General features: G+C 47.0%; 1 protein-coding gene across 3 annotated transcripts in view; it reads left to right on the top strand.

Annotated features, from left to right (window-relative positions):
- The first annotated feature begins 1,875 nt into the window (after positions 1-1,875).
- Positions 1,876-15,456, top strand: part of fam91a1 (family with sequence similarity 91 member A1) — a 104,419-nt gene continuing 90,838 nt past the window's right edge. For all 3 annotated transcript variants that reach the window (XM_070888633.1, XM_070888626.1, XM_070888617.1), the window contains exons 1-3: positions 1,876-2,281; positions 12,242-12,326; positions 13,958-14,109. In XM_070888633.1, the coding sequence (XP_070744734.1) occupies positions 2,210-2,281; positions 12,242-12,326; positions 13,958-14,109 (309 nt within the window). In that variant the 5' untranslated portion in view covers positions 1,876-2,209. The remainder of the gene's footprint in view (positions 2,282-12,241; positions 12,327-13,957; positions 14,110-15,456) is intronic.

Raw genomic sequence — 15,456 nt, 5'->3', positions numbered from 1 at the left:
GTGGAACAGGGGCTGCAACCTCGTGCATTCAATAAAAACATGGAACACGGACTCCTCCAGACCGCAGAAATTGCAGGCGGCCTGGGAGTCCGTGAACCGGCTTAAAAATTTGTTGCACGGCACTGCTCCGTGCACCACCCTCCAGGCCAAGTCCCCGATGAATAGTGGGAGGACCCCTGCGTAGAGTGCCCTCCATCGGGGACCCCCGCCTCCTCCGGACGGCAAGATGGTACGCCATAACGTGTCCGGACGGCCGGCGAGGATGGCAAAGTTGAGGGTGTGCAGGAGCAGCCCGTACAGGAAACCCCTCCGCGCGGAACTGAAAGGCACGGAGGGGATTTCCCCGAGGCGGCTCAAGTTGTGAGGCGCCGGCCCCCGAGGGAGGTTCCGGGGTTTGGCGCCGATGAGGAATTCCGTCCGGACGGGGGTCAGTTCGGACGGGATCTCCCCACGTGCCTGAGCCTCCTCGATACACCTAACGGAGTCAGGGCCCAGAGCTGTTTTTAGCGACTCGATGGCATCGGCCGCGTGGCGGACGTTGGCAGAATTTAGGCGCCGCGCCAGCGTGTCTGGCGCCATCCAGCCCGCTCCTCCGCCATCGAGCAGGTCCCTGACCCTGGTCACCTCACCAGCCACAGCCCTCTCTTCCGACCGCCACATAAAACCTCGGCCGTGGAGGTACGGATTCCCGAGCAGCGGTTCCTGCAGGACGGCCGCCACTCCAGCCGGCGGAGAGCTGCGCTTGGTGGAGACTTTGTTCCAGACCCTGATGAGTTCCCTGTAAAAGACAGGCAGCTCCCGGAGGGCGGTCCTGGCACCCCCCAAGTTCCCATCCTTGTGAATCCCAAAAGGTTAGTTTGCAGGTGCAGCAGGTAATCAGGAAGGCAAATGGAATGTTGGCCTTCATTGCGAAAGGGATGGAGTACAAAAGCAGGGAGGTGTTGCTGCAACTGTATAAGGTATTGGTAAGGCCGCACCTGGAGTACTGCGTGCAGTTTTGGTCACCTTACTTAAGGAAGGATATACTAGCTTTGGAAGGGGTACAGAGACGATTCACTAGGCTGATTCGAGAAATGAGGGGGTTACCTTATGATGATAGATTGAGTAGACTGGGTCTTTACTCCTTGGAGTTCAGAAGGATGAGGGGTGATCTTATAGAAACATTTAAAATCATGAAAGGGATAGACAAGATAGAGGCAGAGAGGTTGTTTCTATTGGTGGGGAGACTAGAACTAGGGGGCACAGCCTCAAAATACGGAGGAGCCAATTTAAAACCGAGTTGAGAAAAAATTTCTTGTCCCAGAGGGTTGTGAATCTGTGGAATTCTCTGCCCAAGGAAGCAGTTGAGGCTGGCTCATTGAATGTATTCAAGTCACATATAGATAGATTTTTCAGCAATAAGGGAATTAAGGGTTACGGGGAGAGGGCGGAGAAGTGGAGCTGAGTCCACGACCAGATCAGCCATGATCTTATTGAATGGCGGGGCAGGCTCGAGGGGCTAGGTGGCCTACTCCTGTTCCTAATTCTTATGTTCTAAGTACTTTTTGACGTGTAGTCACTGTTGTAATGTGGCATTGCGGTGGACACCGCCTGCTCGTTCTCCCGTTGACACCTGATAACCCAGAACAACAGCAGCAGCGCCGGCTCACTGCCCATTTAAACACGACAGCCAGCCAGCCTCTGATGTTGGATCCGTGGGATGGCCGTGCCCCCTCCCTCTCCCGCGCGCACGTTGACGAGCTGACGGAGTTCGCACGCCCGCACGTTGATTAGCTGACGGTGCGCGCACACGCACACGCACACGCACGCGACTAGCTGACGCAGCGCGCACGTACGGTGACTAGCTGATGGCGCGCGCGCACCGTGTCTAGCGGACGCGGCGCGCACGCACGCAGGCAGCGGAGTGCCGGCTGGCCCGCAGCGATGGTGTCCGCTTACCCGTGAAGTCGGAAGTGAGCGCGCTCGAGCCGCAGTGACCGAGCGAGTGAGAGGCCGGTCGGCCGCGGCCTGGGGTGCAGGCTCTGAGCTCCGGCCGCCTTCTGCTTTCCCTCACATCCTCATGGCCCTCCGCTGAGCGTCGCTATGGATTAAGAGGAACCGACAAAGCCGGCCAGCAAAGCCCCCGACAGCAGGCGGTCCCGGGCCAGTTTTAGCTCTGGGTTTGGCTCTGCTCTGCTCTGCTCTGGGCCGGGCCGATAGGCCGCTCGCCATGAACATTGACGTGGAGTTTCACATTCGGCAGAACTACCCGTGGTCCAAGCTCCCAGGCAACGTCAAGCAGGTGAGCCCGGCCCCAGGGCGGCCAGTGTGCCCCGGGTAGGGTGGGGATGGGAGGGACCAGAGAGCAAGAGCCGTGGCTCAGTGGGTAACACCATCACCTCTCAGTCAGAAGGTCGTGCACTCAAGTCCCACTCCAGAGACTTGAGCACAAAAATCCAGGCCGTCACTCCCAGTGCAGTGCTGAGGGAGTACGGCACTGTCTGAGGTGCATTCTTTCGGATGAGATATTAAACCGAGGCCCCGTCCACCCCTTCATGTGGGTGTAAAAGATCCCGTGGCAAGGGGAGCTCTCCCTAATGTCCTGGCCAATATTTATCCCTCAACCAACAGATTATCTGGTCATTGAGACATTGCTGCCTGTGGGAGCTTGCTGAGCACAAATTGGCTGCCGTTTTTCCTACATTACAACAGTGACTACACTTCAAAAGTACTTCATTGGCTGTAAAGAGCTTTTGGACGTCCAGCGTGAAAGGCGCTTTCAATGCAAGTTCGTTTGTTCAGGCTTGGCCACCTGACCCTAAGAGCTCGAATGTGTTAGAATACTTATGTCACCTGAAGCTGTCGTTCCCCCACATCCCTGCTGCATCATCCTTGCAGCTCCAGCATTCTTGCTGGTGCCATTCTGTATTCAATTTTGTTGGTTGAAGGTATTTGGTTCAGTTGACACCATGTGATGCTTTCTTAAACAGTAACCATATATGAAGCTGAATGGGATTGTACCATTTTTATAAAAGGATTGAGATAATATGCATTGAATGCAAATGGGACATTTTTAAATATGAAACAGCTATAATTGGATGCAGCTATTGATTTAATTACCAGCTGTAATATTTTGCAAAATAATATACTTTTCAGCTTTGCATCCATATGTCAGTTTTAGTTTTACCTTGGGAGTACAATATATTCTTAATAGTTTGATCTGTGGACTCAATAAATTTGATGAAGTAAACTTTTGTAAAGGATTGAGAAATGAAGGAGCATTGCATGCAATAAGTAATGCTGGGTTGCATATTTTCTGTCATGGGAATATGATGGTACAATACCGGAAAAACTTACTGGAGGAGGCAACACCTGAGCTTAACAGAAATCAGCTGCTGTTATTTAGAGATGCTATCTTTTGGTCATTGCAGAGCTGGGTGAAAAGATGTAGATTATGTTAACAGTTGTGTATGTTTTGTGCAGAATTTTTTTCCCCAATATTATTTATTTGTAATTATTTAATTCTTGCGAGAAAGATTAATAGTGATTCTGCAACTAATAATGAGACAATAGCTATGCGCAAAATGATTGCACAGGACTTTGTGTCAGCTTGCCTCAATGGTAACACACTCGCCTCTGAGTCAGAAGGCTGTGCCTTCAAGCCCCACTCTAGGACTTGAGCACACAATTTAGGCTGACTGTGCAGTACAAGTGGAAGTGTTACATTGGTAAAGCTGCTATCATTCAGCTGTGATGTAAACTGACTCTCTGTTCGAATGGCTGTAAATACCTAAAGGTATTATTTTAAAGAGTAGGAAATTCGCCCAGCTAACATTCTTCCCCTGACCAGTTAAGTTGTTTGGTTTCAAAAGTACTTCATTGGCTGTAAAGCACTTTGGCACGTCCTAAGTTTGTGAAAGTCGCCATATAAATGTATCACTTGGATATTGACATTTGATTTGCTTTGCTACTACCATGCGAAAGAAGATGGCGACAAAATAAAGCACTTTTTCAGCTTTATATTCTATATTTAGTTTTATCTTGGGAATACAATATATACTTGTTATGTTGCAAATAAAGCAATGTGACTGAGTACTGTAGACTTGAGTAAGTGTGGCCTTAGTCTCTTTATTCTGACTCCAGTGTGCTGGCACAACATGGGAAGCCTGCTTATATGCAGTGCTCCCAAGGGATGCTGGGATCCCTTGGCATGCCGACAGATGTGCCCTCTGGTGGCGGTCAAATGCTGGTTACAAGGTGTTGCATACATAACATCACTGCCGCCCCCCCCCCCCCCCCCCCAAAGTCAATAGCACACTTATTTACAGGGTGAGACTCGAGTGATCTTTGTTTTGCGTGCCCTTTTCATGAACAGTTCGACAGGTGGAACCCCGGTGAGCGAATGGGGTCTTGTGCGGTAGCTGAGCAGGACTCTGGGCAGGCGGGTCTGCAGGGAGCCTTCCGACACTGCCCGTTCTGCCTGGCTGTTCGATACGGACTTGAACGGGGCAGATGTGACGTGTTTGATCCCATTGTGGGTCATGAATTCCTTGAATTCCGCGCTGCTGAAGCACGACCCATTGTCGCTAACAAGGACATCAGGCAGGCCGTGCGTGGCAAACATGGCTCGTAGGCTTTCGATGGTGGTAGTGGACGTGCTTACAGACATTATTACACACTCAATCCATTTTGAATAAGCATCCACAACAACCAAAAACATTTTGCTTAGAAACGGGCCAGTGAAGTCAATGTGGATCCTAGACCACGGTTTGGAGGGCCATGACCACAAACTTAGCGATGCCTCCCTGGGTGCATTGCTCAGTTGAGAGCAAGTGTTGCATTGGCGCGTGCAAGACTCCAAATCTGAGTCGATGCCGGGCCACCACACATGGGATCTGGCTATAGCATTCATCATTATTATACCTGGGTGGGTACTGTGTAGGTCGAGTATGAACGTTTCCCTGCCTTTCATAGGCAAAACCATGTGATTACCCCAGTTCCCATTAAGGACACAGTTTTTTACAAGGGACAGTAAAGGATCCTGGCTGGTCCAGGTGCTGATCTGGCGGGCCGTAACAGGTGACTTTTTGTTTTCAAATGCATCTATCACCAAGAGCAAGTCTGCAGGCTGTGCCATTTCCACCCCAGTGGTGGGCAATGGTAGCCGACAGTTCTCTGTGCCTGGCCTGTGGCGAATTACATAGTTATATGCAGACAGCGTGAGCGCCCATCTTTGGATGCGAGCAGAGGCATTGGTATTAATACCGTTGCTGTCTGAGAATAGCGATATGAGCGGCTTATAGTCAGTTTCTAACTTTAACTTGAGCTCAAACAGATATTGGTGCATTTTTTTCACCCCGTAAACTTATGCCAGATTTTCTTTTTCAATCATGCTGTCGGCCCTTTGGGCCTTGGACAAACTCCTGGACGCATAAGCGACCGGTTGCAATGTTCCCGATTTGTTTGCTTGTAACACACACCCGACCCTGTACGAAGACGCATTGCAAGCTAGCACTAAATGTTTACATGGGTCATACAGAATAAGCAGATTGTTGGAATATAACAGATTTCTGACTTTCTCAAAAGCAGTCTCTTGTGATTTCCCCTTACCCAGTCATCTCCCTTGCATAGCAACACATGTAGAGGTTCTAGCAAGGTGCTTAACCCAGGTAGGAAATTACCAAAATAATAGGGGAGTCCCAGGAATGACGCGCAGCTCCGTCACGTTCTGTGGTCTCGGCGCATTCTTGATGGCCTCGGTCTTGGCGTCGGTGGGTCTGATGCCGTCTTCCGCAATTCTTCTCCCTAAGAACTCGACCTCTGGCGCCAGGAAAACACACTTCGAGCGTTTCAACCTGAGTCCCACACGATCTAGCCGACTTAGAACCTCTTCCAGGTTCTAAAAGTGCTCGATAGTGTCCCAACCTGTGATCAATATGTTGTCCTGGAAAACCACGGTGCGCGGAACCGACTTTAGCATACTCTCCATGTTCCTTTGAAAAATCGCCGCGGCCGATCCAATCCCAAACTGGCATCTATTGTAGATGAACAGACCTTTGTGCGTGTTGATGCAGGTGAGACCTTTCGAAGATTCCGCCAGCTCCTGCGTCATGTAGGCCGAGGTCAGGTCCAATTTGGTGAACGTCTTCCCTCCTGCCAGCGTCGCAAATAGGTCGTCTGCCTTGGGTAGCGAGAACTGGTCCTGCGGCGAAAAACGGTTTATCGTTACTTTATAGTCCCCACAAATTCTGACCGTGCCATCGCCCTTGAGAATTGGAACAATTGGACTCGACCGGCGCGATGATGCCCTCTCGTTGCAGCCTGTCCAGCTTGATCTCCACTTTCTCTCGCATCATGTATGGCACCGCACATGCCTTGTGGTGGATGGGTCGTGTATTGGGCACCAAGTGGATCTGCACCTTCGCCCCAGAGAAATTTCTGATGCCTGGCTCAAACAACGACGGGAACTTGCTCAAAACCTGGGCACATGAGGCGTCGTTGACGGACAAAAGCGCTCGGATGTCGTTCCAGTTCTAGCGGATTTTTCCCAGCCAGTTTCTGCCGAACAGTGTGGGGCCATCTCCTGGTACAATCCATAGTGGTAGTTTGTGCATCGCTCCACCATAGGAGACTTTACTGCTGCACTGCCAATTACAGGGATCAGCTCTTTAGTGTAAGTTCTCAGCTTGGACCTTTGTACCTTGTTGCACCACAGCCCCTCGAAGGCTTTTTTGCCCATGACCAATTCCATGGATACTGGAATTCCGTTCAGTTCAACTTTTAACATGATCGGTGGACATTTCGTGGTGAAGGTGTGTACCCCGTACACGTCTGCCTCCTCGGTTCGAGTCTCTAGTTCAGTTTGATCCGCCATGGATCGGTCATCCTCTGCAACATGGTGGTTTGCAGCTCGTCTGGAGGTGTCCCATTGTTCCACAGCCTTTGCACGCATAGTGTTTGAAGCGGCATTGATGGGCTCGATGATCACCTCTCCAGCGTCAACAAGGTGTTAATTGCCTTGCATTCACACTTGATGGCGGACTCTGAGTCATCTAAAGATCTGCAGCTGCAGGCGTGTACGTTCTACCATATGCATTCTTGCCTGAAAACGACGTTACTTTGTGTACAGTACTTGCCGATGCATCTTTGCTACAAAATTTGTTTGGTGTTATCGCTGGTGGACATAAATGCCTGGGCTATCGTTATGGCTTTGCTCAGGTTCGGTGTTTCAACAGTCAATAGTTTGCGAAGGATAACCTCATGGCCAATGCCAAGCACAAAAAAGTCTCTTAGTATTTGCTCCAGCAATCCACCGAATTCGTAATGTCCTGCAAGGCGCCTTAGTTTGGCGACGTAGCTCGCCACTTCCTGGCCTTCAGACGGTTGGCATGTATAAAATCGATACTTTGCCATCAGAACACTCTCCTTCAGATTTAGGTGCTCCTGGACCAGCGTGCACAGTCCTTCATACGATTTGGTTGTTGGTTTCATCGAAGCAAGAAGAGTCTTCATGAGGCCGTAAGTTGTTGCCCTGCAGACGGTGAGGAGGGCCACCCTTCGTTTGGCAGCGTTCTCATTCCCTTCCAGCTCATTGGCCACGAAGTATTGGTCGAGTCACTCCACAAAGGCTTCCTAATCGTCACCGTATGAGAATTTCTCCAGGATACCAACAATTCTCTCATTTTCGTGTGATGGTTCGTTATTTATTACACGTTGCCAGTTGTTATGTCTCAAAGCAATGTGACTGAGTACTGTAGACATGAGTAAGTGTGACCTTAGTCTCTTTATTCTGACTGCAGAGTGCTGACACAGGATGGGAGGCCTGCTTATATGCAGTGCTCCCAAGGGATGCTGGGATACCATGGGACTCCAACAGATGCGCCCTCTGGTGGCGGTAGAATGCTGGTTACAAGGTGTTGCATACATAAGTTTGATCTGTGGACAAGCACTTCAAGTTCGATGAAGCAAACTTTTGTAAAGTAAAGGGTTGAGAAATGTAAGAGCGTTGCATGCGATTGCTTCGAAAACAAATTAACTGGTCATATGCTATTTGCTATGATTGCACCTCATATACAATGAATTAAAAATAGAAAATGCTGGTGACCTGCCTATTTTTGTTAGTCAAGGGCATTAAGGGTTAAGGAACCAAGGCGGGCAGATGGCGATAAGATACAGATCGGCCATGATGTAATTGAGGGGTGGAACAGGCTCGAGGAGCTCGATGGCCTCCTCCTGTTCCTATGTAGCATATGTCAAATGTTGCTAAAAGTCTTGTGCATGGCATGCAGCGTCTGCCATCATTACCCCTCTGAAACTGACTAACTTCAAGATTTAGTGCATGTACAGCTAATTGCAGAAATCCTGAAGTTGCAGTCAGTCATTCACTGCTACAACACCAGCTGCGCTGTGGACCCCCTGCCACCCCTCCCCACATAGCCAGAAATCAGGGCAACTGACAAAAACTTCCCGCTAATATCATTGTTAAATACCTCATTACATGTTGAGCCTTGTTAGAATAGGTGTAACTGGGTTTTTAACAGCGCATTGACTGCTAAAGAATCATTCTGGCCCTGAAAAACTAATTTTATATTTGTGGAATATCAAATTTCTCCATTATGATCAAAAATGACTAGATTTTTAAAAATTGTAAAGTTTAGGCTTCAACCTTACCCTCGTGTATGCACCAGTCTTTATTTCGTACTCTAACATTTTTGAAAAGTGCAGAGCCTTTTATTTCCTGGTTTGCTACCTGTGAAAATTCTTCAATGTGATTGGCTGCTTAGACAGCTTCTTGACATCACTGCTGCTCTTCACTAGAATTACCCTTTTCACAACGTCACAATCAATTTCACGTCAAGGAAGCTAAAGTTCTCACCAGAGATCATAAGATCTCTGTGGGCAGTTTTCTTTGAGGTCAGCACTGATTGCTATCGCTTCGCCATTGACCACTAATTACGGGTCATCATGTCTGCTTTTCTAATGTATTTTTGGTAATGCAAGTCATGATGTAGATGCAGTGTCTGATCACTGAAGGCCTGGATACCTCTCTCCATTAAGCCGATTCTTAAAACCTACCTCTTTGACCAGGTTTTGGTCACCTGTCCTAATATCACCTTCTGTAGCTCGGTGTCAAATTTTGTTTGATAATGCCACTTGAAATATGTTAAAGCTGCGATATAAAGCCAGTAGTTGTAGTTATTACTGTGGAGTAAGTTACTAAAATCTGACACAATTTAACAGTAATTTCTACCATCCTGACCTTTGGGTGTTTTCTCCCCTGATTATCAGATGTTTTAATTTCAATGTTTGGGGATTTTCACCCAATAAACAGGCCCCTGGCCTCCCATGCCCATCTGCAGAGACCTTCCTTTCCCACCCATAGGCCTACTTTGGAATGTGGCCTGTGCAAATCCCCGCTGATATTGTTGTTAGCCACCCAGTTTTGGGCTGGCTTACCCATCCTATTGGCTTTATCTAGTGATGTATGATGAAGTGGCTGGTTGTGAGCCTACCAACCTTGGAATTGCAAACTGCAATTTCTAATCCTACAAATTCGTAACAACCCCCCCCCCCCCCCCCCCCGCAAATAATTGACTGGTGCCTGATCATGCATTAATACAATAACGTCTGCTACTCCGTTAACATAATTTTGTTGCTTTGTCTGCTGCACTGCTAATTTATTGATTATTTTTTGGCATAAACTCTGCTTTATGAATCCATTAATTCACTGCTGCTCCATTAATCTGTTGATTTGTGATTTGGTGTGCCTGTTATGAATTTATTCAGTGTACTTCATTAGATTATCCATTTGTTGGTGTGCATGCAGTACCATTAACTTGATTTGTGCTCACTGTTCCATTGATCTGTTGAGATGTTGCAGTGCCGACTGCTCTGAATTTGTTAGTTCACTGTTACTTGCTGCTTTGTTAATTTACTGACTTTTCTTTGATTTGCCCACAGCTCACTTAAGCAACTCATTTCCACTGCATTCATTTATGCTTCTGTCGGTGGCCCGTCCCTCCATTTCATTTATTGATTCGTTGGTATGCCCGCTGTACTATGAATTTATTGATTGGCTGGTGCCAGCCATGCTTCTGTACCTTTTTAGATGTTCACTGCTGCCCACTCTAACTTCTCCATTTAACTCTTAAATTCGCTAGTGTTTGCCACTCTGTGATTACTGATTCACTGGTGCCCCATGCTGCAGTTTTCATCTCCTACTTTCATTGATGTTAATTGCGGGATTAATATTGGCCAGATGGGGCCTCGGTTTAACGTCTCGTCCAAAAGACGGCACCTCCAACAGTGCAGCGCTCCCTTAGTACTGCACTGGGGTGTCAGCATAGATCTTGTGCTCAAGTTCCTGGAGTGGGGAGCAAATGCATCTAAGGTACTACTTAGTTTCTTAGCAGAGGAGATAATTTGGGTGTTACCAGTCTCCATTACTTTAAATCTATCCATGTGACAGTTTTATTTGTATTACATAAAGCTTTTTAAGATCAAACTGCAATTTTGCATTTAGGAATTAAATTGCATTTACATATAGCAATCATCATGAACTCTATCTTAAGCACCTTGTAATTAACCATTAAATTGTGTTTGTGCATGTTCTTGGTGCAGTTATTTCAATGGGCGCGAGTTCGGGGCCCAGAAGAGGCGAGGGCTTGGGGACAGCACGGGCCAGCCCACAATGCGATATGTGTGCGCACTAGGTCTGTGCAGCAGAGCTGTCTCCAGTCGTCTTGGTTAATCCTTGCCACTGGACCAAGACCAAGCTCTGTCAAGCCCTTGTGGCTGGTGTGCAACTGTCACCACATTTTAAAAAAAATCCACGTACAGGCATCTTCCACCTTTCAAGATTTAGTTTGGGACCTGGAATTTTAGGTCCTTCATTGAAACATAAGAACATAAGAAATAGAAACAGGAGTAGGCCATACGGCCCCTCGAGCCTGCTCCACCATTCATTAAGATCATGGCTGATCTGATCATGGACTCAGCTCCACTTCCCTGCCCGGTCCCCATAACCCTTTATCCCCTTATCATTTAAGAAACTGTCTATTTCTGTCTTAAATTTATTCAATGTCCCAGCTTCCACAGCTCTCTGAGGCAGCGAATTCCACAGATTTACAACCCTCAGAGAAGAAATTTTTCCTCATCTCTGTTTTAAATGGGCGGCCCCTTATTCTAAGATCATACCCTCTAGTTCTAGTCTCTCCCATCAGTAGAAACATCCTCTCTGCATCCACCTTGTCAAGCCCCCTCATAATCTTATACATTTCGATAAGCTCCCCTCTCATTCTTCTGAATTCCAATGAGTAGAGAGGCCCAACCCACTCAACCTTTCCTCATAAGTCAACCCACTCATCTCCAGAATCAATCTAGTGAACCTTCTCTGAACTGCCTCCAAAGCAAGTATATCCTTTCGTAAATATGGAAACCAAACCTGCACACAGTATTCCAGGTGTGGCCTCACCAATACCCTGTATAACTGTAGCAAGACTTCCCTGCTTTTATACTCCATCCCCTTTGCAATAAAGGCCAAGATACCATTGGCCTTCCTGATCACTTGCTGTACCTGCATACTATCCTTTTGTGTTGCATGCACAAGTACCCCCAGGTCCTGCTGTACTGCAGCACTTTGCAATCTTTCTCCATTTAAATAATAACTTGCTCTTTGATTTTTTTCTGCCGAAGTGCATGACCTCACACTTTCCGACATTATACACCTGTGAACTTTTTGATGTGGAAGCGATTCAAGGGACTGCCGATGATGATGATTATATTTCAATGGTAGAGGCAGATATGCCTAGAAGAAGAGCTTACTAATGCATAAAGTCATGTGGAATGTGTGTAAAATTACCGCGGTGTCAGCTGTGGCTCAGCGGGTAGCACGGTTGCCTCTTGAGTCAGAAGGTACTGAGTCAGAGACTTGAGCACAAAAATCTAGGCTGACACTTCAGTGCAGTGCTGAGGGAGTGCTGCACTGTTGGAGGTGCCATCTTTCATCTCAGATGAGTTAAACCGAGGCCCCATCTGCTACTCTCACTGGACTTAAATGGAGTTCTCAATCAGCATCACTGATGAACAAATTATCTGGTCATTATCACATTGCTATTTGTGCACGAAAGCATAAAAAATAAATAAAAATTGTGCTCTATTTTTGTAACTGTACAAAGGATATAGCTCTGCTCGAGTCAATGCTGTTAATTTTCAGAGCTTCATAATAAGGAAGATGATAACTGCTTTGTGATGTGTTTTACAGAGTCTTGGGAACTCGCAGCGCGAGTACGAGAAACACGTTCTGCTTTATAGCATCCGCAATCAGCTGCGGTACAGAAGTAACTTGGGTAAGCAGAACAAGAACATTTCATTAGTGAAGTCTGGCGTACAGTATTTTGAATGGTATGTTTTTTTTATTTGTTCCTGGGATGTGGGTGTCGCTGGCAAGGCTAGCATTTATTGCCTGTCCCTAATTGCCCTTTAGAAGGCAATGGTGGTGAGTCACCTTAAACCGCTGCATTCTGTGTGGTGAAGGAACTCCCACAATGCTGATCGTGATAGAGTTCCAGGATTTTGACCCAGTGACGATGGAGCAACAACAATTTACTTCCAAGTCAGGATGGTGTGTGACTTAATGGGGAACTTAGAGGTGATGGTGTTCCCATGCGCCTGCTGCTCTTGTCCTTCTAGATGGTAGAAGTTGCGGATTTGGGAGATGCTGCTGAAGAAGCCTTGCCGAGTGGTGGATGGAGTGAATGTTGAATGTGGTGGATGGGGTACCAATCAGGCAGGCTACTTTGTCCTGGGTGGTGCCGAACTTCTTTGAGTGCTGTTGGAGCTGCACTCATCCAGGCAAGTGGAGAGTATTCCATCACACTCCTGACGTGCCTTGTAGATGATGGAAAGACTTTGGGGAGTCAGGAGGTGAGGCACTCGCTGCAGAATACCCAGAATGACCTGCCCTTGTAGCCACAGTATTTATGTGGGTGGTCTAGTTAAGTTTCTGGTTAATGGTGACCCCCGGGATATTGATGGTGGGGGATTTGGGGATGGTAATGCCGTTAAATGTTGGGGTGGTGGCTAGACGCTCGCTTGTTGGAGATAGCCATTGCTTGGCACTTTTGTGGCGCGAATGTTACTTGCCATTTATCAGCTCAAGTCTGAATGTCATCCAATTCTTGCTGCATTCGTACGTCATTCATCAGGTCCCATACGGTCATGTGAATGGTTAAGCGCTAAATGCTGCACAACGCCCCGATGTATTGGAAGTATGCAACTTGTATTAATGAAAGATGAATTTCTCCCCTTTCTCCCCTCCCGCCCCACCTCCTTGACCCCTTTTCTCCAGTCTATATATGTCAGAAATTAGATTGGAATCTTACCAATTTTGTCTAGTGTCTGTTTTATGTAACCTAAATTGGCTTGTTTCGGACTGCCCTGCATTTCCGAGTCTGAAAGATAGTCTGACTATTGACAAAACCTGCTCACGGCCCTTTACCAATGTTCCCTTTAAGCTGGGCGGCCATCTGGAGCACCCGTGCAGGCCGCTTGCCTGCTTAACAATAGGGAAAAACCGCGCCTGTGATGAAATTTGAATGGGCCAATCAGCCCGTTAAAGGGACCGCGCACCCCCAAAAAATTAAGGAACATTTCCCTGCGCGTCCCCAATTTCCATCGCTCCACCCTTGCCGGCTGTGCCATCAGCTGCCTAGGACCTAAGCTCAGGCATTCCCTTGCTAAACCTTTCCAACTCTCCTCTAAGTTTCTAAAAACCTATCTCTTTGACCAAGATTTTGGTCACCTGTCCTAATATGTGACTCTTAAATTTGTCTGACAACACATCTGTGAAGCGCCTTGGGACATTTAGTTACGTTAAAGGGAATATATAAATTCAAGTTGTTGTGGTTGTAATTCCACTGCATTGCTGACTATTTTCTCTCTTCTCTTCTCCCCCTCCCGCCCCCCCACCTGACCCCAGTGAGATACATCAAGAAAGATGAACGCAAGTACTATGAAGAGCTGTTTAAATATAGCAGAGAACATCTCATGCTGTATCCATATCATTTATCTGACATTATGGTGAAGGGACTGCGGGTTACACCCTTTTCCTATTATATAGGAATTATGGAGGTGAGTTGAAGCATTCAGTAATTTTAAACTGACAAGTAAAGGTCTTATTTTTAAGATTTAAATTGGTGCACAATCTGGGAGCGAACTTCTCAGTTCAATTGTGGACATCTTTATGATTTAAACCTGCATCCACTAGGAATCTGATTTAAGACTGACCAAAGTCATTTCAACTGGGGTCAGTACTTCCTTCCTGTCAGTTCCATTCATTGGAGCCCAGATGTGTAACAGTGCAATGCCCAAGTGGGATTAATTGGATAGCTCTACTAAAGAGCCAGCATAGACGCAATGTACCGAATAGTAACCTTGTGTGTTGTCGTTCTATGACTCTAACTATGGTACTATCCGGCTATTCGTTTTGTTAATGCGCGTTTCTTTCACTTTTGCACTGGTAGTGTTGAATAGGGGCAGATCCTTCACCACATGGGAGTGGAAAATCGGAGGGGGGTTCGGGAGGCAAGGGGATAATTGCCATTGGATTTTGCTGGCCCATTCAGAGCAGTATTTGTGGAGGTTTGTGAGCAGTTTCCCTGCTGCTTTCTTGCCTACAGTTAATGTGTGACTTAAGGAGCCAAAATAACCTTTTTGCGAGGAAAAAAAACAGGTTTGTCATCTTGAACGAGGCAACTGAAAAGAAACCTTCAGTTTCACAAGAATAGTTTCCTTCCAGTTACCCCTCCTTTTTTAATTAAACCTTTACACGGCGTACTAATGCACTTATAACCTGGCACGCAAAAATGCTGATGATTGAAAAGTTACATAGTATTATATGCATTTTTACAGGGCTATGGGGAAAGAGCAGAGGAGTGGGACTAATTGGACAGCTCTACCAAAGAGCCGGCACAGGCACGATGGGCCAAATGGCCTCCTTCTGTGCTGTATCATTCTATGATTCTACATAGAATGTACAGTTCAAACAGGCCATTCGGCCCAATAGATCCATGCCGATGTTGATGCTCCACACAAACCTCCTCCCACCCCTCTTCTTCTCCCCCTATTAGCTTAACCTTCTAAATCCGTGTTTACTGGCCCCCATTAGTTTGTTTTTCTCCATGTGCTTGGTACCTTCATCCTCTTTAAAACAAAAGTGCATGGAGCGAAACTCAAACTAAAGTAGTTAAAACAGTGTAGCTGCACTTCATTAATTCTCAAATCTGTTTGTTGGAGGGATTGATAATGGGAGTCAAAAGCATGAGATGCAGAAAGAAACAATTAGTCCAGGACAGAGCGCATTCAATTACAGCTGCTGCTTTCAAAACTGGTGAATACAAGACCAGAAATTGACAGCTGCGTCAGTACTTGTGAGCTGGCTGATTGCTGCCGGTGGATTGATTTTATAGACCTGTGTAA

Source organism: Pristiophorus japonicus, chromosome 1, assembly GCF_044704955.1.
Source record: "Pristiophorus japonicus isolate sPriJap1 chromosome 1, sPriJap1.hap1, whole genome shotgun sequence".
Classification (NCBI taxonomy): Eukaryota; Metazoa; Chordata; class Chondrichthyes; family Pristiophoridae; genus Pristiophorus; species Pristiophorus japonicus.
This window is presented reverse-complemented; position numbering and strand designations above follow the sequence as displayed.